This window comes from Pogona vitticeps, chromosome 3, assembly GCF_051106095.1.
Source record: "Pogona vitticeps strain Pit_001003342236 chromosome 3, PviZW2.1, whole genome shotgun sequence".
Classification (NCBI taxonomy): Eukaryota; Metazoa; Chordata; class Lepidosauria; order Squamata; family Agamidae; genus Pogona; species Pogona vitticeps.
This window is the reverse complement of record NC_135785.1, coordinates 1,549,286-1,576,582: the sequence shown is the minus strand read 5'-3', so window position 1 is coordinate 1,576,582 and position 27,297 is coordinate 1,549,286. Positions and strand designations below refer to the sequence as shown.

The following is a 27,297-nucleotide window of genomic DNA, read 5'->3' as shown; positions in this document are numbered from 1 at the left end:
AGAGCCACCGGCAGGAGATTATTATGGTAGCCGTACTGGTTTAAAGTGGTAGTTTCAAGAAATAACCTTCCCAGGTCCTGATGCACAGTCACTGAAATGACTGTAAGATCTTTCCCTGATCCTATAAGGTGAAACTCTGCCTTGCTTATTATAATTGGTACCTCACGGGTTTATAATTGGTACCTCACAGACATGGTTTGCGACAGATATTTGTGAGGAAGCAACCACAGTTGCCAACAAAGCTCAAGTTCGCTTCCAAGTGACCCACTACAAAAACGACCAAGCTGATCCGCCCAGTTGGGGAGGTGTGTAAGGTCCTGCTTTGACAAACAAGGTGTTTTCGACAGTTGATGAAATGGTGCTTCCTGGTGTGACCTATAGATGATGAACTTCAATGTAGGCATGGAGCATCACCCACCCCATCCCAGTTCTTCTCTGAAATAAATAACACGAACCCACATACAGAAATCTATGGCCAGGGGCCTCTTTCAAGCATGTAATTCATCTACCACAAAAATTTTGTGTCCCTGTTACAGAAAGCACAACCCAATGGATTCTGGGGGTGGGGGGATGACAAATTGTTTTATTTTGCCAGTACTAAAAGGCATGTCGTGAGAATGGTTGACGGCCGGATTTCAAAAGATCTCCTGTATGGAGAATGAGTGCAGGGAAATTGTCCCAGAGGGAGACCCCAGCTGCGATACAAGGAGATCTGCAAGCGGGATCTGAAGGCCTTAGGAATGGGCATCAACAGATGGGAAACCCTGACCTCTGACCTTTCAGCCTGGAGGCAGGCAGTGCATCACGGCCTCTCCCAATTTGAAGAGACCCTTGTCCAGCAGGCCGAGGCAAAGAGGCAGTCCTGAAACCAGCCAAATCAGGGAGCTGGACAGGGGACAGATTGTATTTGTCTTCAGTGTGGAAGGGATTGTGTTACTCTCGAATTGGCCTTCTCAGCCACACTAGATGCTGTCCCAAGTCCCCTATTCAGAGCATGTTACCATCGTCTCTCAACATCGTCTCTCGAGACTGAAGGATGCATAATCTAACTGGAAGGCTGCTTTTAAATGGAAGGCATTCTGACTGGGGTCCTGTCTTCTCCTTGAGAAGAGAGAGAGAGAGAGAGAGAGAGAGAGGAGAATGCAAGCAACACACCTAAGTTGATAGTAGTGTCTTTGTGGTCAAAAACAGGGGAAGCATGCCTCTGTGAAAGGATTCATGTGGGATTCTGGCAAGGAATTTTCAGCCCACTCCCAGTGCTCGGTTGTGCATAGAAAGCCAAAAGAGTTTGCAAGCTTCAAAATGATGATTGTGGACGTTGAGATTTAGGTTGGTCTCAAAAGCCCCCCCCCCCCTTGGTTTTTGGTCCTTTTTTGAGAAGTTTTGAGAATCACGGGGGAGGCAATCTCCGCGAACCTTCCTGGAAGAGGCATCTTGAGGCCTCTCCCCGGGACAGCGCTCCGGACTCAGTGTTCAGGCAGCGTCCCAGCCAGGCGGTCCTCGTGTTCTTCTTTCACGATAATCTCATCACCTTGATCAGAGCAATAAATACAGCAAAAGAAGTGAGAATGTGCCGAGGGGGAGGAAGGGAGGGCGCTTCAAGACAAGGAGCAGTGGAAAATCTTAGACATGATGTAAGAAGGAACAGAGGCAGGGGGATGGAGTGCCAAGGGTTCATCTGAGACTATAAAAACTCCGAGAGAAAAAGGAGAGCGAAGGATAAGGTTAGGGGAACTCTGTTCACAAGGACCACTTTCTCTCTCAAGCTCACCAGGACCGTCCACCAGCTAAGGTGAGTGAGGACACATGGCCTCTGCCTGTCTTGTTTGTTTTGAAACGCTGGGCCGTTTGGCTTTTCCTGTTCTGTTTTTTTTTTTTAAAGCCCTGATCTTTTCAGAATCAGCATGCGATGTTTGCAGGGTAGATCAGGTGAAACCGAAATGTTTAAACAGTAAAAGTGGGTTGGCTGCTGTGTCTCATTGCCATTCGTAAATAGCAGTAATTGACTGGAATTATCTCCGCTTGTCAAAAAAAAGGGGAGAGCGCTTTGGCAGAGGTTGCATCCTGCTTTCCGCTGAGAAGGAAGACCATACCGTTGCTGTGCCTTCGTAAAATAATTACCCACTTGCTCAGCATCTCTTTTCTTTTCTTTTCTTTTCGGTAAAGGATTCTGTTGCCTCTGGAGAAATGTGATGGGGTGCCCAGTTAGGGAACCAGCTTGGATCATGATACCAGTAGTAAAATAACGATGTTTGGTTTCTTCTGTGAGATATTTCCAACCCAAGGAAGAAGGTCAATTAACAGCGATGGTCAGGGGCATTCTCTTGGCTCATAAATTTAGGTCCATTCGATTTCAATGTGTATTGATGGGGGAGGGTGCGAAAGATGACAGGGAGATCACAGCATTCAAAAGGGTCAGTTTAAATGTCCAACTGATAATAAATGCAGAATCAACACCTGGATTCAGACATCTGCCTCTTTGCAACCTGGCTGAAAAGGCATCTTGTTAACCAAAGGACTCTCCCCACCCCACCCCGCCCACCCCGAAGGGCTGCCTTTGTTCACGGTCCTTTGCTTATCATCCTGACCTTCTGTCATGTGCTCAAGATTTGGCATTCTCTCTTCTCCCTGCTGAACCCGGGCACATCTGGCAGAGAAATGGAGCTTGGTTTGCTCGTGAAACCCTGCAAGGAAGTGCCCCGGGTAATCATAGGATGGTTTTGGATATAAATAAAAAGAACAATAAGAGCAAAGCAACTGGGTGGGGCAGATTGGAATACATTTTATTTATTTATTTATTTATTTATTTATTTATTTATTTATTTATTTATTTATTTATTTATTTATTTATTTATTTATTTATTTATTTATTTATTTATTTATTTATTTATTTATTTACTCACTCAACTTCTATACCTCTTCTGGGCAGTTCACAACATAGTAAAACAACACATAACACTTCAGATAATTCTGTGCCATGACAGGTTGTAAGGTGGCATGCAATTATTTGGGCTTCAGCTGGTCTACAACGGTGGTTTCAGCAACATCCAGAAATCCTGGCCAGCACAGCTGGTGGTGAGGGGTTCTGGGAGTTGTAGTCCCAGAACATCAGGGGACCCAAGAGGTTGGGAACCGCTGGTCTAGAGCGTTAAGTTGCCCTGCCAACCAATGAGGTCCGGGATGGCCTGAGGTCTCCTACCTTGGGCCCCAGGGGGTTGGGCTAGAAGACCTCCAAGGGCCCTTCCAACCCGCTTCTATGAAGTATACATCCAGTGCATTGTCTCCCGCCTTCTGCCCTCCCCTGACAACCATTGCTTGCCCACGAGAGGTGCAAGGGTCCATGTCTCATCCAAAAAGGTTCCCTCAACATCCCTCCTTCCTTCATCTTATCCTCCTTAGACTAGTGATAGTTTCTGCTCCATCAGAAACTACTGTATGTCATCCAGTCATCCGCTTCTGTGCAAGCATCACAGCCTGCGTGCAACCCCTTCAGCTGTTTGTGCGCGCGCATATGAGCGTGCAGGCTAAAGGACACCCATGAAGAAGTCACAAATCCCAGGAGTTGGGTTCTTGGCTAAAAAAAATGGGGAACCTTCGTTCCGAGGAACAGTAACCCCCTCTGGCTGGCCATGGGATTCTGAGCGATGCAGCCCAGAAAGCTAATGTTTCCCGACTCTCTCCAAGTTTGTTCTGAGGTCACAGGCAAACCAGGCTTGCCGCTCTGGCTCTTGAGCGGTGGGCTAGTCAAGGCTCTGTCTTTTTGCCCCTCTGGCATTCAGAGAAGGGCAGGTGGTGGCGAAGAGGGTTGCCGAACCTCAGGGCCACCAGCCGGCAACTCAGGGAATGGCTCTGTTTCTCCAGGTGTGGAAACAACTCTCTGGGTGAGCGATGCTGCAGGAGGGGGTCCGCTTTGCGTGTACAAGCCTTCTCAATTCACAGGCTATGGCAGTGATGGCACAGGGGCTGGGAAAAGGCTCACACAAACACACACACACACACTCATGCTGGCAGAGAGAAATCTCTAGAAGCTGCAGCACTAATACAGTATACCGCTTTTGGGAGGGCAAATCTCAGGTGATGATCACACCAGGAAAATGGACCCCTTTTCTAAGGATACTTTTCATACCTCTGTTGCACTGAATCTCGGTCATGCGGCAAACATTCCTGGCTTAACATTCATTTGTTTTAACATGACCGGTTCATTTCTTCCTATCTGAAACACTGCAGCTGGCTACACCGTGGGACCAATTTATTCTTTGACCTGTCTCCCGGGGCAGGCCCTTAACGTGAGATTTTTTTAAAAAAAGTACCCACTGCCTCTGAGCGCCACGGGGTGGGCACGCTTCTTCTTCAAGGCAAAACCGTGCTCCTGGCCACTCGCTCTCCCTTCTCCCTTTCCCCCGGTGAGAGTGACGTTCACACATGCAATCCCACTAAGGAATGATACATCATCGGAACAAAACAGCACAGCCGTTCCCGGGGGGGGGGGGGAAGAGCCACAGATAGACTGCTGGCCAGGAAAAGGACCTGATCGTGGTTGTGCATCGCGCAACTGGGAATGTGGCAAAGATCTAAGAGAGTATAAAGGGAGGAGCATGTGCCGCATCTGATCAGGGCCTCATGTGTGCTGCAGGACAGCAGCAACGGAAAATGCACCGTTGAAGAAGTGGTGGCAGCCCCTGAAGCTGCTGGCGCACTGGCTACCTGGCTAGCTACTTTAAAAATATGGTTCTCCCTCCCCTGCCACCCACTTTGACTTTGATCCCTTTTATATCTACTGTGCTAGGCTTTATCCAGATCCTTCATGCATCTTTTTCCTGCCATCTGCTGGCCCAGAATCAGGTCTGGGCCCTCTGGACCCCCCTGCTCTGTGATGTCATGGGGAGCCACCCTGTGACCTCACAAGTGTTCACCCGCTGATAGCATGGGGTCTCTGACTTTGAACCGGACATTTCAGGGAATGGGGCGCTACCCTGCTGGCCACCAGCCCACCTGGTTGTCCATCTTATGGCAAGTTGCAGGGTGCATCTGGTGAGGCCCTGAGGCTGAATTAGGCACTGGGGCGGGGGGGGGGAGAGAGATTTGGGGCCCACCTTTTCTTTATCTTGCTGTTCTGTTACTCCCTCCAGTTCCCCAGGATGTTCTAAACCCATGTTACTTTTAAAAAAAAAACACCTCACCATTGTCTTTAAAATAATTTCAAGGCAAAGCTGGTGGTTTGCTCAAGATAACGGAAAAGGTTGTACAAATAAAATCCCAATGGGAAACACTGAAAACGGGAGCAACTTAAAGCAGGTTCAAATGCAGCTCGCCACACTTTGAACAGACAAAACCCATTAAATCCCCAAACTCCGCATGAAGACAATATCTTCATGGGACAACCCAAGTTTTACACAAAGCAGAATACAAAAATATGGAAGAAAAAAAAAAGATCCACGGAGAAACACAAAAGCTTTTGGGAGCTTTTCACTTTTATTTGGTGAGACATTAAAAGGAAACTGTGTGTGTGTGGTGATGAAGTGAAGGGAGATTGGGAGTGGGTGGAGAAAGGCTGAGGTAAAGCCCTCCCTCCCCACATGGTGTTCTCAGGTGTGATGGGCAAAGGAAACGAGTCTCATCTTATGATGCAGTGCTGTCAGGTTTCTCTTGTGGCAGGCCACGGAGCCGTGGTTCCCAACCTGGGGTCCCCAAATGTCTGTGGACTGCAACTCCCAGAAGCCTTCACCAGTAGGAGAGTTGTAGTCCAAGAACACCTGGAGACCCAACGTGGGGAACCCACTGAGGATTTTTTAAAAGTAGAAACTTTGTTCTTCCATCTTATACCACATAAATCCTCAACAGACTAATACATATTTTGGGTGGATGCCCAAAATAATTGGTTTGTCTCTTTAATCTAAGTAGAGCCTGAGGCCTCAAGAGTGTTGCTAGATAAAAATACAGTGGTGCCCCACATAGCGACATTAATCCGTTCCGGATTAATCGTCGCTATGAGGAAACATCGCTAAACAGAACGAAAAAAGCCATAGGAACGCATTAAACTTCGTTTAATGCGTTCCTATGGGGCCCAAACTCACCATTCAGCGAAGTTCCTCCATAGCGCTGCTATTTTCGTGCCCTTGGTAAGCGAGGGCAGGGCGCGAAAACACTTGCAGTGGCCATTTTGGGCACTCGGCAGCCATTTTGGAACCGCCAATCAGCGGTTCAAAAAACATCGCAATGCGAAGATCAGTAAGCAAAGCGCTTACCAATCATTGCAATGCGATGTTTTACCCATTAAAACATCGCAATGCGATTGCATTAGCAATCTAAAAAAATAGATCGCCATGTGGATTCGTCGTTAAACGGTGCACTCGTTATGCAAGGCACCACTGTATGAGATATTCCTCCAGTGACATCAGGAAAACAAATCGGGATTCCCCAGCCTCCAGCAGAAAAAAAAAGAAACCCCATTACCTTTGATGTTCCCAGCTCTGAGCATGTCAGAAGCAGCATGAAGCCTGAAGCTGCTCAGACAGTGATCCGCCTAAGAGGACAGAAAGAAAAATAATCTTGTGACAGCTCTAAAGTGAGCGGATTTATTTGCACTGGAGTCGTTGTGCACTGCAGCCTGCTTCTTCAGATGCAGCCTGATGACGTGTTGTGGACCAAGAAAGCTCAGGTCAATAAAACTTCTGTGCTTGTTTAGTTAGGGCTTACCAGACATTATAGCTAGTGTAAGTGATGTCCTAATGCTTCGGAGGAACCCTTTTTCTGGATACCCAGTGTGGTGTAGTGGATCGAGTGGTGGCCGAGGACTCTGGAGGCCTGGGTACTAATATCCAGTTGACAATGGAAACACACGGGGTGTATCTGTTGAAGTTAGTAAAACCACTCCTTAAATATCTATCTTAACTTGAAAGCTCTCTTTGTTGTTGTTTAGTCGTTAGTGTCCGACTCTTCGTGACCCCACAGACCAGAGCACGCCAGGCCCTCCTCTCTTCCACTGCCTTCCGGAGTTGGGTCAAATTCATGTTGGTCCCTTCGATGACAGTCTCCAACCATCTCATCCTCCGTTGTCCCCTTCTCCTCTTGCCTTCACTCTTTCCCAACATCAGGGTCTTTTCCAGGGAGTCTTCTCTTCTCATGAGATGGCCAAAGTATTGGAGCCTCAGCTTCAGGATCTGTCCTTCCAGTGAGCACTCAGGGTTGATTTCCGTTAGAATTGATAGGTTTGTTCTCCTTGCAGTCCAAGGGACCCTCAAGAGCCTCTTCCAGCACCACAATTCAAAGGCATCAATTCAAAAGCCCTCTTAGGGTCTCCATAAATCACTTCCAACTTGAAGGCACAGAACAACAGCAACAAACGGAGCCATGTGATTGGCTGGGTGAGTTTGGGCCAGCTCCAGCGGAGGGTCACCTACTGCAGCTTTCTTGCAGTTTTCTCTTCTGGGACAGGTGGGCCTTCGCACCTTGTTTCTCCTGCAAATGGCGATCCCACCCCATCGTGCAACGGTCATGGCGGCCTCAGGGCACTCACTGCAGAGCAGGATGGACAAGGAGAGGACGAGACCTCGCTTAGGTCAAATGCGGGCAGGATGAAGCAGGAAAAGGAACACTTTTGCAAGTAGTTTTTGGAAAATTCCCTGTAAGGGAAGGTGTTTTTCAGCGCTGCCAAAACCTGAGTCGCTCTGGCTTATTTCAGATATTAATGAGAGGAAATGAGTTTTCTCAAGACTCCCGGTATGGTGACACCGGATTTAAATAAATGATGGATGGCACGCATTATTTGGCATCCACAGAGGGATGGCTTTTTTCACAAGTTCCTCAGATTGAAGCATTTAAAAAAATTAAAATGACTTGTGGGTCCTCTTTCTCCTGGGACAGAAGAACAGAAGAGCCTTGTTGACGTGGCTTCTGCGGGGCCAGACCTGAACCCTGTTGCTTTTCCACCCAGGTGGCTTTTGGCGCATCAACCCAGGACCTCCTTTTTCACAGCAACGCCAGAGATCTCTAGAAAATACCTGACATTTCGGAACTTATCAAAAATCCCTAGGTCTGTAAGGGTTCCTGCCACATTAACACCCCACCTTCCTTAAACTGAAATTGTTTGTGCTCTTTCGCAAGATAAATAGGGCCTGAGACCAAAGTGGGAAGTGCCAAGGAACTGGAGCCCCTTTTCAACAAGGGAAAGGCAGTATTTGTTAATGTCCATATTTGTTAGTGCATCGAAGAAACAGCCAAGAAGAAGAAATGTGTGTTTTTCCCTCTACCGGAGTGTTTGGCTTGTCCTACATGACGTGACATTATCAAAATTATGTATCTATTTATTTAGAGAGTTAGAGTTTATGTTTAATTTCAGTATTCGGTGGATTTTTGTCTAAGTTATCTAACAGCCATCAATGTGGTATAAGGTACGGACCTTATTACACAATTGAATTTTTTAATGTGAAATGACTGTATGTACGATTTTTGCACATTCCGGTTGTTTAATCCTCAGGGATGTTGGCAAGCCTTTGGGTCCGTGTCTGAGTACCATGTCCTGAGTCCCTGTTAAAAACAACTCCCCCCCTCCAGAAAAAAAAGGGATGGGTGTGTGGTGGATTCCAAGTCATGAGGTGGGTCCGAATCATTGCAGGAGGGGGGAATCCCAAGTTGAGTCATCCTGAGACTTGACTCCTCATCCTTCTTAATCATATCAGTGACCTGGTTTTACCTCTTGTGGGAGGGGTGTCTTTGCCATGTGATTTTTACGCTTATTTTGTTTTACTTGTGGGGTGAGGGAAACATAGCAAGCGGCCAGTGAGTTCTCCTGGTCACCTCACCTAGTGCCTGAGGTCATGGTGAAAAGACCAAAATCACGTGGGTGTTACAGCAGCCCGCATTCTCTGCATGGTTAGCATGTCCCCCCCCCCCCAGTGTTTAATCTGAAGATGAGAGAATGGCTGCTCGTACAGAGGCTCCACAAGTGAGCAGAAACCCTGGAACATCTGGATTGGTACAGGAACCATCTCCTCCCTTCATGCTTGGCACCAAAACTGTGAGCCAAACCATGACAGGGTACAGAACACGTGTGTGTGTGGGGGGGAATCAGTGGGGTAGAATGCCTTAGTCTGTGCATGCAGTGGCTGTAAAGATTCTGCATGGAACAAGCCACCCCTTTTGCATTTCCTCCTATCCAAAGAAGAGTGGCCAGAGGAGATGCAAATGTCTGGCATAGGTGGGTTGGAATCCTTCCATCAGCAAGGACTGGAGGGTAGTTTGCATCTTTCCATCAGCAAGGACCAGTGGGTGTGTTTGCATCTTTCCAGCGGCATCCCCCCCCCCACTCCTGTCAAGGTCAGCCCGTGGATCAAAGTTGGAGTGCCCTGCCCTAGTGACAGCTCTGGTTGTTACTAGTCTGTCACCCTGCCTTTTTCCTTTGCATCTTAAGCTGCTTGCAACCTCTGGGGACAGGCCTAAGGGTGTGAAACGCAGGCTCCAGGAGGGAAACTCAGATGGGAGAGTTAGGGTGAACTCTTTGCTCCTGGGAGAAATTGCTACCTTGGCCAAATCATCATCAAGAACAACCGAATAGGATTAAAATGAGAAAGTCCTAGAAAGCATAAGGGCGCACATTCAAACCCGGGGGTGATATAAACATAATCTGTTCTATGGACATATCCTTCTCTCCCTATCTTTCACAACAAGCCTACTAGGTAGGTCAGGCCAAGGGAGCATTGCTGGCACAAGGTCACCCAGGGAGTTTCATGGCTCTGTGGTGGTGGTGGGCTTGAATCAACCCGGTCCCCATCCTGTTCTCTCCCTCTGGCTGCACAGCCTCTGTCCATCCAATGCATAATCAACGCGGACCTTCCCCTCACACGGTGGGCTGCCAAGAACCGCTTTAGGCTGGTCCGAAAGGATGGAGGAGGAGTCCAGAACCTGATTACAATCCCTCTGGAAGAATCGCCGAGGCCAGGCAAAGACGCGCCCAGTTCCCGGGGTCTGTCCTCCGACAGTAACTCTCGGCAAAGGTAAAGAGGTGGCTTTGCTGCCTCCTGGCCAGGCTACCTTTCCCGTAACATGAAATAGGATCCCTGTTATTTGCTGGATCATGGGGCATGGATTCACCGATATATGGCTTGGCATTTGGATCCCCCCCCCCCGGTCTCTTCACTGAGTCCTCTCCTTTTGGTGGAAAGAAGCTCCTTTCCTGTTGGGTTGGGGCAAGAGCGCCCCCCACCCCACCCCACCCCAGCCTGCATGGGTTGCGTTCAGACGTTTTTGCTCTCCGAGTTTGCTGTTCTCTCCGAGGCTCACAAGAATGAGATGCGCCCGGGTTCCCTTGGAGCCCACTCTGTCCTCTGGAAGGGGAGGACGGTTCTCGATGAGGAGGGCTGAAGGAGCCCGAGTGGGCACACTGGGCCCCTGTGAGCCACCAGTGGCCCTCGGGGGGGGGGCCCAAAGGGCCTCCCAGCATCCTGCCCTCCACATTACAGTTTTTAAGCCTTAGATCATGGTTCCCAAGCGTGGACCTCTCAGATGTTCTTCGACTGAGACTCCCAGAAGCCTTCACACTCGCTGTGCTGCCTGCAGTTTCTGGGGCTTGTTGTCCAAGAACATCCCGGGACCCAAGGTTAGGAACCAAAGCCTTAGACGGTAAACTTGGGGATTCATCCTGGCCTGTGAAACATGCCCATTTAGACGATATCACCATGACCCTTGTGATGGAGCGGATTTCCCTGTGACAAGCAACCAAAGTTCCAGAAGCCTGTCTGCTTCCGGACTTGGGGTTTATATTGTGAGCCGGTTCATCCTTACTTACTAAACGGAAACATGCAAAAGCTCACGTTAGACGGACTGCCTGACCCTCTTGAAGCAATCCGTCTTTCTTGTTCTGTGTGCGCGCGCATGCATGCATGCTTAGTTTTACAAAAGAGGAAGGATGCTGGAGACACATTCACACTGTCACAGAAGCTAGTACCGACTTATGATGAGCCTCTTTTCAGACAGCCGGTCACAACCACAGACAAAACACCGACAAGCTGTCTTCACACGTGTAGGCTGGATTAGGGCTTAAAACATTTGTAAATGTTCTCACTCTCAGCAAGGCAGGCTGTCATGGTGCATCCAGAACCCCTTGTCAAAAATTGGCCACCACAGTGCGCTTTCTGCTTCTACACAAGGATGAAAAGGCTTTTAAAAGTGCATTAATTACCTTGTGTTTTGTACAAAAGAGTGGTCTTAACCGACCAGATAGGCGGGATATAAAATAAATAAATAAATAAATAAATAAATAAATAAATAAATAAATAAATAAATAAATAAATAAATAAATAAATAAATAAATAAATAAATAAATTTTCTGTGCTAAACACAAGGTTATTTGGGCATAAAGGCCTTCTACACAAAACATACTTCAATATTTTTTTTCACAAAAGTAACTAAATGTGAAATTCCTCCAAAAAAAAAAAAACCTTGTAATCTCACTCAGCAAACACCTTATTCTCTTAATGTTTTAATTCTTGTGTATTTTCTGCTTGTAAACCGCCCAAACCGTGTATTTTCTTGTGTGTTTTGTGCTTATAAACTACTTCGCTCTAATGAAGTGGTAGATGGATGGACGGACGGATGGACAGATGGACGGACGGACAGACGGATGGATGGATGGAGGGATGGGGGGATGGAGGGATGGAGGGATGGATCGATCGATCGATCAATCAATCAATCATCAATCAATCAATCAATCAATCAATTTTCATTCTCATCAGTGAGAGGCAAATATGAATGCCAGCTTGGCATGACCTGCTCTGCCTGGGATGCCAAGACCACTGTGCTTTTTTGCAGTGTGCCTGTTCCCAGGGCTTTGAGAGGTGGAGTGTGTGCAGCTGGAGTGTCTCACTCGTGAACAAGCAGAGAGGGGATAGCATGGATTCCTCATCCTTCCTTACTTGATGAGGCTATGGCACACTTCTCTGTATGTGTGTGTCTGTGCAATCTGTGGGCTTGACAGACGGACTGGTCCCGCCTCCCGTAACATCCTGCCAGACGAGATTGTCACATGCAGCAAGAGGGGGAGAGAAGACGGTCAGGCTCAACTTCTCCCCATCTTCTCAACAAAGTTCAGAAGCTCCTCAGATCATGGGTTATGTTTAAGGCTCCAAGTCCCCCAGTTTGACGCATCCACTTTGCTTACAGTTCTGTGTGAATGTTACACAAGCCCCTCGGTCCAGTGGCCCCCTTAACTTCACCCAGCATCTCCGATGATTTCTTCGATTGCTATAGTTTCCTCCCAAATATACAACTCCACACACCAAGCTTCCCATTAGAAAGACAAAACTCAATTTAAAACAAAATAGTTATTTAAAGAAGGGACGTGGTGGCGCTGTGGGCTAAACCGCAGAAGCCTGTGCTGCAGGGTCAGAAGACCAAGCAGTCGCAAGATCGAATCCACGCAACGGAATGAGCACCCGTCGCCTGTCCCAGCTCCCGCCAACCTAGCGGTTCGAAAGCATGCAAATGCAAGTAGATAAATAGGGAACACCTCGATGGGAAGGTAACAGCGTTCCGTGTCTAAGTCGCACTGGCCATGTGACCACGGAAAGATTGTCTTCGGACAAAATGCTGGCTCTATGGCTTGAAGAGCGCCGCCCCCTAAAGTCGGACACGACTGGACAAAAATTGTCAAGGGGAACCTTTACTTTTACCTTTAGTTATTTAAAGAAAGGATCCAGATTAGAATTAGCTTCTAAAGCAGCTGATAACATAGAAGGCATAATTGTTAGTAGATGTTGGGGGAAATGCCCTTAACATTTTGTGAGCACATCTAATCTATTTATTTATTTATTTATTTATTTTATTTGATTTATATCCCGCCCATCTGGTAAGTCGGTACCACTCTGAGCGGCTACTCCGCCATTATTCATTCTGAAATATCCTGACTGATTGATTTATTGATTGACTGATTGATTGAAATACCCTGTTTCCCTGAAAATAAGACCTAACCTGAAAATAAGCCCTAGCATGATTTTTCAGGATGCTCCTAATATAAGCCCTACCCCAAAACTAAGCCCCAGTTCAGTGAAACCCCGTCCTCCACCCTTGTGCAGTAACTAGAAGAAGATGACATGGCTGTCTTTGAATCAATTTAGATGGTTGTACATGAAAAAATTAAAACATCCCCTGAAAATAACCCCTAATGTGTTTTTTGGAGCAAAAAATAATATAAGACCCTGTCTTATTTTTGGGGAAACACAGTATTTTCTAGAAACCTCTCAACGACAGTCTTCCTAATATGTCCACATTCTGTCTTTCATCTAAAATGGATTGGGCTGGCTGTGAAGTATTTTTCTGCTGATTTACTTGCCAGACTAAATCATCCTGATTTACAACAACATCTGGTGATAACTTAAAGGTTAAGCCCTAGAGGTGATAGATTCCTTCTTCTGTTGCGGGGCGTTATTCAAAACTCCAGGTATATATACAGCAGCCAGGGACATGGGGAATGGGACTGCAGAGGAAGATCCTAGGTGTGAGAGTTACACCAGTCTCCCTGCAATTCTGCCTCCAGCCACAGAGGGGCCACAAAGACCAATTCCAAAGAGAAACACCTGAGCAACAGTACACCAACTTCATTTCGCTGGGCTTGAACAGGGACAGGGGCTTTTGATTTCATGATATGAGAAACCTGATTCAATTTAGATTAAGATTAGAAAGTAGTTATTTTGAATCGTTAACCTAAACAGTAATTTGAAAGAAACTTGGGGAGGAAATGGCATACCTTATTGTGGCTGACACAGTTGGCCAAGTGGGCATTTTATTCTTTAGCACATCACACAAATATTGTGAGTGCTCTGAGCACGGGGAGAGCATTTTTCTGCACAACTGAGTAGCTACACCCTCTGGATGTCAGCCCTCCACACCCACTGGGAAAGGAGGGGTGTGGCTAAGGGTGCAAATCCAGTATTATCAAGCCATGTGTTTTGCTGTGTGAGCCTGTGAGAGAAATAGGGAGACAGAGAGAAACTGGCCGACCCTTGGCTGTCTTCTATATCCTCATCTACAAATTCAGTTCTGATATCTTCTCTCTCACCCACAAACACACCCTCATCCTCTGTGCTCACCTCACTCTGTTTCAGGTTTCTCCCCTGTGGCAGGGCAGATTCACAACAAAGCCAAAGGCTTTGAAACAACACAGCACCTCCCTGTGGTTACTGCCATAATCAGCTCCCCTTCTCCTTCTCTTGGCCATGGCCCAGTCTCTTTCTGAGCCTTCGCTGCTGGGTATGGCCTGGGTGGAACGGATTAACCAACACTAGGAAAGCGATCCAAATTGTGACTCAATGTTAGAACAAAGTCAATGTACGTAATTAAGGAAATCCATTCATCAATAAGGGCATTGGGTTCTGCTTGTTGATAAAAGTTATTGTTGTTGTTGTTTAGTCATTAAGTCATGTCCGACCCTTCGTGACCCCATGGACCAGAGCACACCAGGCCTTCCTGTCTTCCACTGCCTCCCGAAGTTGGGTCAAATTCATGTTGGTCACTTCGATGACGCTGTCCAACCATCTCGTCCTCTGTCATCCCCTTCTCTCGCCTTCACTCTTTCCCAACATCAGCATCTTTTCCAGGGAGTCTTCTCTTCTCATGAAATGGCCAGAGTATTGGAGTTATTAGGTTAGCCTAATTAATGTAAAGGATGGTGAGATTCCAGCCTCTGTCTGGACAACGATGGGTCCTAATCTTCCATTATATTTGACAAAGGCTTCTCTCAAAGGAAAGCAGCTCTCTGGAAAGTCCGCTGCAAGTTCTATACTATTTTCACCCTCCAAAGCGTAGAGCAGAAGCCCGTTGTGTTGTTCCCAAAGTGCATACCGCTGGTTGAGAGAAAGCACACATATGGGACACAGGCTTTTTAAAAACATTTGCTGCTGTCGCACCATCTTTGGCAGCAAAGTGGGTGAAAGTGAGGGGCCCTTCAACATTTATGGGAAAGGAATTGTCCACTCCTTCATGATGGTGTGCCATGAAGTTGAAACTGACTTCTAGCAAACCTAACAGGGCTTTCAAGGTGAATTAGGTATTTAAGGGGTGGTTATATCAGTTCCATTTCCCCAGTGAGCTTCTGTGACTAAGCAGGGATTCGAACTCAGGCCTCCTGAAACCTAGTCCATTCCTCTGTCCACTACACCACACGGGGTGTTGCTCACTCCTTCATAAGGTCCTATAATTTCGGACAGCACTCCATGGAGCTCATGAGATGGTCGATAGTCATGGAGAATCATCGCCGACTACATTTGTGAACCTCTAAGTTGCCCTGTTCCTCTTTTTTAATGAGCCTGTTAGCAGACCCACAGAGACTGAATTTTGGAAATTATCAAAATTTAGCCCTTTCGTACCTAAATAAAGAAATCCAGGGATGCTCAAAACATATTAACCGTATAGTTTCTCGTCCTCTCCTGAGCTAATATCTTGTTAAAATTTCTGTTGTTGAAATGGTCACACCCTGCTGACTGTTTCGACAGACCGAAATGCCACGGATTTGTGGGTGTCCGCCATGCAACACCAAACAGGCAAGCCAAAATGCTAATGGCTCACCTCAGAGCTGGTTTGGACATCCCGGCGGCAAGGATGGATTGGGCAAACACACGCACACACCCTGGAGAGGTCCCATCCCGAGAAACTGTGGGGGGGGCTGCAACCCCTCCTGAACCCCTTACTCCCCTTTGAAAGCCTTCTTGCACCCTCTAGTGGCTGCAGGGAGCCATTTCATCCCGCTGCGGGCGACTGCTCTTCAGCTGTCCTACGGGAGTGATTTCCTCCATTTGGAAAGAAAAACCTCCTTCCAAACTAAAGCACCTCCAGGAGGCCAAATCGTGGGCAGAAGGGCCCAGCTGCATCCTAGAAGGTGCAAGGAGGAGATTTCTTATCAGCACACGGACTCCTGACCTAGTGCTGCCGCCTTTCTGGCTGCGAGGCGACCATGGGGCCGCTGCTGTAGCCGACGCTGTGGGATGATCTCTAAAAGCAGCCTTGTCTTTTCGACCTAACCCAAGTAAAAAAGGGAAGCAGAATGGGATCTGGAAGCAGGAGCAGCTGGAGATGAACGACTCGGCTCTCCCCCATCACTGGGGAGAGGCGTAGCAAGTGCAGGCCGTCTATTTATGGGTCTGGACGGAAGGCCTCTCGCAGCCTCCGAGCACGGCCGGACCTTTTGCCTCGACAGCTTCCTCCGGTTCTAATTTTGCCTGAGTTGCCTTTTGTGCGGCAGATCCCACTGTGTTTATTTTGATTAGCGTACAGGCACTTATTTTTAGCTCGCTGGGAATGAATGAACAGCCGCACAGATGTTTTGCGATGAAAAAAATGTGTGTGTTTAACTTTGCTGTTTATTTTTACATCCCCACCTCCATATCCAGATAATCAGGATGTGGTTCTTCGCAGAGCGATAAACGATGCCTTCCCACTTTGGAACAGGCTGACAAGGAAAGCAGAAGGCCTTTTGGGGAGAGGTGGAAATGGGGTGGGGGGGGCGAGGGCTGGTTCTTGGCTTGTGCAAGAGGGCAGAACTCCTCCAGGACTGGGACCCCCCCCCCCCCCCGTTTGCTCCATTCAGTCCGATCTTTTCTCTGCTTTCTTCCCTGCGAGGGTTCCAAACATAAGAGTCCACAGTGTGATGCAGGGGCCATGGGGAGGGAGAACACAATAATAAGATGTCTGCACAGAAATCTCAGGCGATGATCGACAGAAGAAGAGGTACCGCTCCATTTTGCCTTAGTTTGGGCAGCACTCAGGTATCATCCTGGGCACCACAGTTTAAGAAGGATATTGACAAGCTGGAGGCTGCCATGAGGAAGATAAGAAAGATGTCAAGGCCCAGGGGAGACGTTAAGTAGATCCGGGTATGCTTAGTCTGGAGAGAAGAGGACTGGGAGCAGAAACGATAGCCATCGTTGGATCTCAGAAGGGCTCTCCAGTGGAAGGCACAGAGATCCTTGTTCTTTGCTGCACGAGAAGGCTGGGCAGCCAAAGGAATGGTTTCAAATGACCAGAAAGGAATTTTTGACTACACGTTTGGAAGAACTTCCTTCTGCTAAATGCTGTTCAGCTGTGCAGGGCAACACAGACATGCCTGTGTTGGAGGGAAGGGATGGGAGGACCCTCTGTCATGGATGCTTCTGCCGTGACTTCCCTGCATGGGCAGAGGGGAGTGCAGGATGGCTCTTGGGGGTCCCTTCTGTCACTACATGTAGTAGGGTCACTACATGTCTATTGGTCTGGTTTTGATCCCGCAAGGGATGGTGTGGAACCTGAGCAGGACCGGATGCCCCTCTAGAAAGGGAAGGGGAAAACTGATAGAGGGGCCGCCAGTGGCAGCCCCTGGCCCAATTCTGCTTCTGGATCGCAACCCTTTTTACAAGGCATGCAAAGCAAAGACGAGGCCTGGCAAGACAGATCTTGAATGGGTGGAGGCTGCTACGCTGCACCATCAACTTGGGGAATACGATGGTCCTTCCGTTTATCGGCAAGGCTCCTACAAGGAATTCTTTCATTCATCTCCATCCATCTCTCTCCCCCCCATTCCATCCCAAAGGTGTAAATTCTCCTCTGTGTCCAGCTCCCCCTCTCCCATGAATCTATCCTGCATCACCCAGCACCAGGCCTGAGAAAGGAAAGAAAGCAGAAAATGAGTCATGGCATCATGGAATCTGAGGCCCTCAAGTCCAACTCCCCTGCCTGATGCAGGAATCCAAATCCAAGGAGATCTGCCAGGTGGCTGTCTAGATTTCCCTTGAAGGTCTTCAATGTTGAAGCCCTCACCACCTCCCAAGGTCATCGATTCCATCGCTGTACTACTCTAACAGTTAGGAGTTTTTTTTTTCCTGATATTTAACCAAAATCTGGCTTCCTGTCACTTGAGCCCATAGTTGTGTGACCTGCACTCTGGGATGATGGAGAACAGATCCTGCCCTTCCTCTGTAGGACAGCCTTTCAAGTATTTGAAAAATGTTCTTCTATCTTCTCAAGGCTAAACATACCCATTTCTTGCAGCCTTTTCTCACAAAGCTTGCTTTCCAGTCCCCTGATCATCGTTGTTGCATCCTTCTTGAAGTGAAGTGTCCAGAACTGGACACAGGACTCATGGTGAAGCCTAACCAGTGCAGAATAGAGGGGACCAGCACCTCACGGGATTTGGTGACTATACTTCTGTTAATGCATCCTAAAATAGCATTGGCCTTTTCTGCAGCCACATGGCACTGTTGGCTCAAATTCAGCTTGTGATCAAGATCCTTTTCGCTCATAGTATTGCTGAGCCAGGTATCTCCCCCCCACATACACACACTTGTAACTGTGCATTTGGTTTTTTTCCCCCCAAGGTAGTGGAGCAAGAAAAAGATAATCTAGCCTGACCAATCAAAGCCCCCACAAAAGACCCCATTGCTCATCCCACATAGGGCCGTTTTAAGGGCCATGAGGACTCAGTGTAGCTATCGAAGAGAACAAGGAAGAACATTATAGATTGGTGGTTCCCAGCCTTGGGTCCCTGGATGTCCCTGAACAGCAACTCCCAGAAATCCTGGCCAGCACAGCTGGTGGTGAAACCTTCTGGGAAACGGATGGACTGAAGATATTAGTCCAAGAACATCTGGGGACCCAAGGTTGGGAACCATTGCTCTAGAACATGTCAGCAATATGGCACCCTCCAATAGCTATGTCTGGATCAATGGGGCAGGACTAGGATGGATGGCAACAATTTGGGGGTATTAAAGAAATCCCTCTCCCGCTGTGTGATTCCCAAAGGCTTCCCCAAGAGGAAAGGGTTCCCTTAGGTTGGGGCATGTGATGGGTTCACCTTTAAAAGAGCAGACAGCTACCCTGTTTCCCTGAAAATAAAGCCTAGTAAGATTTCTCAGGATGCTCGTAATATGAGCCTTACCCCCAAAATAAGCCCCAGTTAAGCGAAACCCCGCCCTCCGCCTTTGTGCAGCAGCCAGAAGAAGAGGACAGGACTGTCTTTGAATCAACATAGATGGTTGTACATGAAAAAAAAAATCAAACATTCCCTGAAAATAAGCCCTGATGCATTTCTTTTGGAGCAAAAATTAATATAAGACCCTGTCTTATTTTTGGGAAAACACAGTAGTTAGTGTGTTGGCTGATTTATCTGGGCTGAAGACTTTTGTACAGGAAAAGGCTGCTGATTAAGGGCACTCTGGTTTACCTGGGGTGGGTTGGCATATGACAGTCTCACGGCCTCTCCCTAAACTTTGAAGGGGTGAGACCTTCCAAGAGCTTGAGAGAGAGAGAGAGGCCAAGTCAATAAGGATCATTCTTCCTGTAAGGAATTGGACAGAATGCCAGTTTTAGGCCCATTTGCTGATGGAGGAAAGCGACAAGTGGAACTGCTTGGCAGGGGCCATGTTTGCTGACTTCTCAGGCATGAAAGCAGAAGGCCTGTTTTCTTCTGTTCTTTGCCCCACTGCATCTCTCCTGTGGAAACGGAAGCTCCTTTTCATTTGGCTTTCTGGCTTCATAGGCTGAGAAGGGCATCCACTTTGGCCTGGTCTTGGGAAGGCTCACCTTCCCCTCCCTATTTTATGCCATCTTGGCCTGCCCAAGCCTTCTGGAGCCAGGTGGTGTGTGTCCGCAGGGAAAGGAGAGGTCAAGAAATGGCACCTGGACACCTCCGTCTCACGCTGAAGGTAGCCGCCTCTTCTTAGCCAAACCATGAGTCTAAATATCAAGGGCCGTGGGGTCCCCGCTTGGATTCCCAGATCTTGTGGGAGTGCCATTGGTCATTGGTCAGTACAGGGGCCCTTTGCAGGTTGCTAAAAAAGAGGAGATACTGGCCTACCTAGGCTGATGTGCACCTACAGGCACACAATTGAATTCAGGGATCCAGGCAAAATAGAGCAATATCTCTGACACGAGTGGGAAGGACAGTGGTGAGCAAGTGACCTCCGGGACACCTGCTGCGGGATCTGCTCTCCAGGTGCTACTCACTGAGGATCATGGGTGACTTCGTGCCCCCCCTCAAGTCTTTCCTCACCCCCCCCCCCCAATGGCTCTGTGCCTGTAAGTTAGTCTTGGACAAGGTGGCCGCTCAAACAAGATGCATCCTTCTCGAACTTCAACACGCTTCCAGCCCTAATGACTGTCTCTCTTCCATGTGGGTTCCTGGCCTTCACCCTAAGAAGTGTGTGACGCTTTCCTTCCCAGATGTTGCCGAGCCAGAGAGCCGCCGGGTACTTGGTGCTGGCCATCACCCTGTTCCAGTGGCCATCTGAGATGGCCCCCCAGGCAGAGGCGTTGCAGGAGGTAAGTGGCGAGCCCTCCCTGGCCCCCACCCCCAGATGTCGCGACTAGACACAAAGGGGAAGCCAAAGGGATGTGGTGGTGTGTTTAGTCGTGTCCGACTCTTCGTGACCCCATGGACCAGAGCACGCCAGGCCCTCCTGTCTTCTACTGCCTCCCGGAGTTGTGTCAGGTTCATGTTGGTTGCTTCGCAGACACTGTCCAGCCATCTCATCCTCGGTCGTCCCCTTCTCCTCTTGCCATCACACTTTCCCAACATCAGGGTCTTTTCCAGGGAGTCTTTTCTTCTCATTAGATGGCCAAAGTACTGGAGCCTCAGCTTCAGGATCTGTCCTTCCAGTGAGCACTCAGGATTGATTTCCTTCAGAATGGATAGGTTTGTTCTCCTTGCAGTCCAGGGGATTCTCAAGAGCCTCCTCCAGCACCACAGTTCAAAGGCATCAATTCTTCGGCGGTCTGCTTTCTTTATGGTCCAGCTCTCACTTCCATACATCACGACAGGAAAAACCATAGCTTTGACTATTCGGACTTTTGTTGGCAAGGTGATGTCTCTGCTTTTCAAGATGCTGTCCAGATTTGTCATCGCTTTCCTCCCAAGAGGAAGGCGCCTTTTAATTTCAGGGCTGCTGTCTCCATCTGCAGTGATCATGGAGCCCAGGAAGATAAAATTTGACACTGCCTCCATATCTTCCCCTTCTATTTCCCAGGAGGTGATGGGACCAGTGGCCATGATCTTAGTTTTTTTGATGTTGAGTTTCAGACCGTTTTTTGCACTCTCCTCTTTCACTCTCATTACAAGGTTCTTTAATTCCTCCTCACTTTCTGCCATCAGAGTGGTATCATCTGCATATCGGAGGTTGTTGATATTTCTTCCGGCAATCTTAATTCCGGCTTGGGTTTCTTCCAGTCCAGCCTTCCGCATGATGTATTCTGCATATAAGTTAAATAAGCTGGGGGACAATATACAGCCTTGCCGTACTCCTTTCCCAATTTTGAACCACTCAGTTGTTCCATGACCAGTTCTAACTGTTGCTTCCTGTCCCACATATAGGTTTCTCAGGAGACAGATAAAGTGGTCAGGCACTCCCATTTCTTTAAGAACTTGCCATAGTTTGCTGTGGTCCACACAGTCAAAGGCTTTCGCATAGTCAATGAAGCAGAAGTAGATATTTTTCTGGAACTCTCTGGCTTTCTCCATAATCCAGCGCAAGTTAGCAATTTGGTCTCGAGTTCCTCTGCCTCTTCGGAATCCAGCTTGTACTTCTGGGAGTTCTCGGTCCACATACTGCTGAAGCCTACCTTGTAGGATTTTGAGCATAACCTTGCTAGCGTGTGAAATGAGTGCAATTGTACGGTAGTTGGAGCATTCTTTGGCACTGCCTTTCTTTGGGATTGGGATGTAGACTGATCTTTTCCAATCCTCTGGCCACTGTTGAGTTTTCCAAACTTGCTGGCATATTGAATGTAGCACCTTAACAGCATCATCTTTCAAGATTTTAAATAGTTCAACTGGAATGCCATCACCTCCACTGGCCTTCTTGTTAGCCAGGCTTTCTAAGGCCCACTTGACTTCGCTCTCCAGGATGTCTGGCTCAAGGTCAGCAACTACATTGTCTGGGTTGTCCGGGATATCCACATCTTTCTGATATAATTCCTCTGTGTATTCTTGGTGGTGGTGCTGCGGGTTAAACCGCAGAAGCCTCTGTGCTGCAAGGTCAGAAGACCCGCCGTCGTAAGATCGAATCCATGTGACGGAGGGAGTTCCCGTCGCTTGTCCCAGCTCCTGTGAACTTAGCCTAGAAGATTGTCTTTGGGCTGAAAATGGGGATGAGGACCGCGCCCTAGAGTCGGACACGTCGAGACAAATTGTCAAGGGGAACCTTTGCCTTTACCTAGCTTCCTCCGACTATCTTGGTTTTTCCTTTCCAGCAGCAGCAGCAGCAGCTGCCCTTTGGCCGGTCTCTGGCAGAGGGCATGGTCCCTCCTTCCCCCTCCCACGACGAGAAGTCAGCCATGGATCTAGTGAGCAAGCTCCTGCTTTTGGATGAGCTGGTGTCCCTCGAAAACGATGTCGGTGAAACCAAGAAGAAGCGCAGCTTCTCTGGCTTCGGCTCCCCTCTCGACCGGCTGTCTGCTGGTTCTGTGGACCTGAAGACCAAGCAGAGGTGGGTGCCGTGTGCCGTGTAGTCGTTCTGTGTTTCAAAAGCGTCTGGATATCCTTGGCGCTGCTGGCCTAGAGATCGCACCCTGTGGGGGCAAAGAGGTCCCGCGGGATGCCGTGACTGCAGGTAGAGCATCCAGGTCCCCCGCTGCATCACCAGGAGATTCCCTGGAGGGTCTTGGCCAAGCCCCAAGAGAGAAGAATCACTGGGTCAAACTCTAAGTGTCAGAACACCACAGGCACCGAGACTGGCTTAATTGGAATAACAGGTTAGAGACCTGGCCGTGGCCACCACGGCAAAGGGATGACCGCGGCTGTAGCCTGAAGTGGCCACTAGAGGGAGGACGCCCCCTGCAAAAGTGCCGGGCTGGCGGCCTTGGTCCTCATGCTCTGTTGCTTTTTACCATAGGCAAGCTCGGTGCTCAGCTTCTTCCAGCCAATGAAACCGAGAAATTGCAAGTGCAGCAGACTGGGTATACAAGGGGGAATGCAGATTCTGAGACAGGTTTTCTTTTGTCTCCTTGCTCAAAATGTATGCTCCTGAGTGATACATTTTGCAGAGTTTTGAATGTCTGGTTAAAATCCTTTTTTTAAAGCTACAAAGTAGAAGGAGAGAGACTCTCAGAGGAGGATAGTTAAAAGTTTCCAGATAGTCCATCCCCTTCTCATTATCTGGCCCTTAGAGTCTCAATAACTCACTCTGAGAAATTTGTAAGAGAAAGAATAAAAATGTTTTATTACTTACAGTTGTAAACAGATCAACAGCAAACAAAATAAACAGATTGCTTCCAACAGACTGAGGAGCGGGGGGGGGGAGCACAGAGCAGAGAGAGGGACCTCTCTTTGAATTCAGAGGCAGGTGGAAATGATTGGTTTGTGCTGAATAGATTGACATTCGCCCCAACAAAAAAAGAGTCCCTCCTGGCCCCACTGACCATAGACGGAATGTGAGGTTATAAAAACTCCAGCTGAGATTTCCACGGGTTCTTCTCAATCTGCAGGAAAGTGGTGGACCTGCCGAAGAGGCGGTTTGGAATTCCTCTAGACCGAATTGGAGGGAACCGTCTGAACAATTCCAGAGGTGAGCAGATGTGGGTATGATCAATTCATCAAAGGTCCATGTGGGTCTGTTGAAGCTCCTTCTGTGTGTGCTGCCTGCTGCAGCTGGCAGACTCCACTGGACCTGATTTTCTTTTCCTGACACTCTGTCCTGCCAGTAGAAAAGAAAAGAGAGGATGCTTGCATTTAAACATAGCTGTATTTAAACCATTGGGGAAAAATTAGGAAAGGTTGTGGGGAAAAGTTCAAAGTGCTTCGATACAAATCCGTGGTGCAAATTTGAAATATATTTGTACTTGTGCTCAATCACCCTAAGGTCCAGGACATGCAACGATGGGTTCAAGTTGACAAGAAGCCAGATTTCGATTGGATGACATGAAAAAGTCCTAACTGTTAGAATAGTACAACAGTGGAACCAGCTACCTCAAGAGGTGGTGAATGCTCCAACACTGGAGGGATTCAAGAGAAAATCAGACAATCACCTGGCAGATCTCCTTTGATCTGGATTCTTGCATTGAGCAGTGGGTTGGACTTGATGGCCTCACAGGCCCCTTCTAACTTCACTGTTCTAGGATTCTATGATCATGCCTGGAAAATCTACGCTGACCCTAGGAAAGTGCCCTCTAATAGCTGGCTTGGTTTAACCCAATCTTCGCCAAACTTGGATTGTAGAGGAGAGTCTGCAGAAGTGTCTGGGCAGTTTTGGTATCTCTAGGTGCTTGGGGAGGGGGGCATCTGTTTCCCTGTAAAAAATTCCATGAGCGGTTTCCCCTCCTTTTCCAGACTTGCCTGCCCTGATGGATGCGGTCTCCAGGAGAGCCCCCGGTTCGGAAGATGCTTCCGTGAGCCCCGGCCTCTTGACTCTGCCCTTAAGGAACAGGCCTTCCAAAAAATGCAACCCTCCCCTGTCGCCGTCGAACAAACCGTAGCAGGCGGACTCCGCGGAACCAGACTTTCTTTTCCTGACGCTCTGTCCTGCCAGGAGGAAGGAACAGAAAGGATGCTTGTATATATATATATATATATCTCTATGTGTGTGCAATAAATGCATTGCGTCCCATCGGGGGAAGAAAAAGAATTCCTAGCGTTCCCTAACAAAAAGAATTCCTAGCGGGCAGGGAGGCAGAATAGCTGAGCTTAGGTGCTCCCTTGTGCATTCTGGACTCATCCAGGCAGCAACACAGAAACATCTCTGGACTCTACGACATTGTATTTCCATCTGGCAGCTGGTCCCTCCCTCTAAGGGAAGCTTGGGCACTTTGGCTCAAATTAAGGACCAACCCTTTCCCCCCCACCCCACCCCCTTGGGCTCACAGTGCAGATCTCTTCCCGCTTTCTACATGCCAGCCGTGAGCTGGTCCAGTCGGGATCGGCCTTCTTCTTGAAACTGCCCCTTTGGGAGCGGTGGCAACCTTTCTATGAAGCAGCCTCTAGCTGAAGTCTTTAGAAAGGAAAAATCTCATAGGTGTGGCCTTTGCAGGCGGGTGAATAGCTGTGCGAATGGAAACCGGCTCCAGTCTCAGGGGTGAGGAGGGCCAGCGGCTACCAGGGACACACTCCCTGTGAGCATGGCAGCTGCCCAGAAATAACAAATATTTGCTCCTGAACAGCACCCTGGATCCCGCAAGGTGGCTGTAGGTGAAAAAGCACACATTCCCCGTGCGTCAGGCAGGCAGCTGTGTTTCTGGCTGACAACGCCTCTCGGTCTTGGAGAATCTAGCTAAGGGTAAAAGACGTAAGGGCACTGCAGTCCCAGAACATCTGGAGGGCCACCTTTGCCCAGCCCTGGTCTAGACAGGACACAGCAGGCCAACAGGCCAACCCTGGTGTGTAGCCCAAGAGCTAGGCTCACCTTCCCACCTCATTTCTTTTTGATCAGGTCCCTCTGGCCAAGGCTTCCCCCGCCACCCCCTCCTTCCACTTCTTCTGCATAGCACATCCCTTTTCCCCCCTGCAGATCTGCCCTGTAAAGACTCCTCACTGAGGCGTATCAGCTCTCCTTGAGTGGAAGGCGTCTGCCGATCTGTTTTCTTCCTCCTAGGCAGGAATGTCTGGAAGCAGGGCATATGCCAAGGGAAGGGGAGTTCACACTGCAAATATAAGTGGGTACGTTGGAACTAGAGATGGGCACAAATCGATTTGGCCCGCTTGGTCCAGCAGCCAAACACTCAATGGTTGCACAGCAAGAACCCCCAACCCCACCTCTTTGTCTGAGCGGTCAGCTGCCCAAAGAGGCAGGGAAGGGCTCCTGCCTGGACTGGACAGCTGCCTGAGGAGGTGGACCTGGATGGCGCATAGCAGATTGTGAGTGGGTCAGCTGGCCAGGGGTTGTGTCTCCGTGTGTGCATAAACATTTTAACAAAGTGGGCCAAATTGATTCGTCCCTATCTCTAGCTGTCACCTTTCCAGCCACAACTTTTTGCATCTTTTAAGCTCCCTCATCCTGGGCTAAAGGCCCCACCCGTGGGTCTGAACCATGGGAAACAGAGCTGATGGTCTTGAAGAATTCCAACGGACTCTTCATTAACAGCTAGCTTTAAACTGGCTTTGTTGAAGGACGGTGACCTTAAATTCCTTCTAGGATTGTTATTGTTATTACTCTTCGATACATGGTGGTGACCGGCATCGGACCCAAGGCTTAAATTGTGAAGTGTTAAAGATGAACCAGTTGTGTCTCTCCTTCCCCTTTTCAGTTCCCAAGAAAAGGGCTTTTTATTTTCTTCTGCTGTGTGCTTGGAGATCTTCCTTGTTCAAGAATTATGGATTCCTTGAAGAACCTCAACCATGTTGAAATAAAGTCTACTAATGCAGGGTGTTCTGCTGTAATTCTGTGTTCCCTGTAGTTTTTGGCCTGATGTCGTGTTTACAGAGATTCGTGGTGAGAAAGTCCTGCTGTGAGAAGACATTTCTGTATAGCTTGCTGGCGTGTATGTGTGTGTGATGATGCTAGTGAACAGTATCTTCTCCTTTACAATCAATCTGTGGTCCTGGCAGATACTCAGACAATGGCATTGGGTGCCCCCCAAAAGGAGGCATCATGGATTTGGACACTTCCTGGGGTGCATTTTCTCTTTTCTTGGTTGACTCTACTGTAGTTGCCATTCATTCATTCACTGACTCACTGATTCATTCATTCATTCATTCATTCATTCATTCATTCATTCATTCCTCCCTTTCTCCTATAAAGGACCCGACTTTTAACATTCCAATTTCCACTAAAGAATGAATTTTCCACTAAAGGTGGGCATGAATAGCTGCGTCAACAGTTATTAACGTTCCAAGTTTTCATGTGCTTTTGTGAGACTGCAGCTTTAATAGTGAGTCTTAGGGTGCGATCAGATGGCAAGAAAGGACAATGTCTGATCATGCTGACACTGGCTTCCATGTTACCCCATCACCACCATCACCACCACCACCACCACCACAGTGGCTGTGGTGGAGCCAGAACCGGAGACCTCCCACCCACGACAAGCGGGAGGGGAAAGGGCTAAAAACTCAGGAGGACAAGCCCAATTGATCATTGGTGGATTTTCCGCAGGAACCGAAATGCCTGAATCTCACTGTGTCCAGCCTAAGTGCTACTGTGCTTGGAGGTATTATAAAACAAAACAAAATAGACAAAAAAAGTAGCACCTTAAAGGCTAACTGTTATATTTTAGTGTGAGCTTTCATGGACAAGTCCACTTCTATGTCCGAGGAACTGGATTTGTCCACAAAAGCTCTCGTTAAAATATAACAGTTAGCCTGTAAGGTGCCTCCACATGTTTGTGCTTGGATGTGTCAACCCCCATCTTACGTACCCA

The 27,297-nt window shown here is 48.3% G+C and overlaps 1 protein-coding gene and 1 long non-coding RNA gene across 3 annotated transcripts in view; one reads left to right on the top strand and one right to left on the bottom strand.

The window, feature by feature from the left end:
* The window catches only part of LOC144587954 (uncharacterized), a 494,427-nt gene that overhangs the window by 360,191 nt on the left and 106,939 nt on the right, over positions 1–27,297 (bottom strand). The window lies entirely within an intron of this gene.
* Positions 1,493–26,320, top strand: OSTN (osteocrin). Of its 2 annotated transcripts, none has more exons than XM_072996387.2 (5): positions 1,493–1,792; positions 20,179–20,277; positions 22,204–22,439; positions 23,437–23,516; positions 24,278–26,320. In XM_072996387.2, exons 2-5 carry the CDS (start codon positions 20,179–20,181, stop codon positions 24,421–24,423), a joined length of 561 nt encoding a protein of 186 aa, XP_072852488.2. In that variant the 5' UTR covers positions 1,493–1,792; the 3' UTR covers positions 24,424–26,320. The 2 variants fall into 2 exon arrangements, with proteins under 2 accessions (XP_072852488.2, XP_072852490.2); XM_072996389.2 differs by having other exon boundaries at positions 1,496–1,792; positions 22,207–22,439.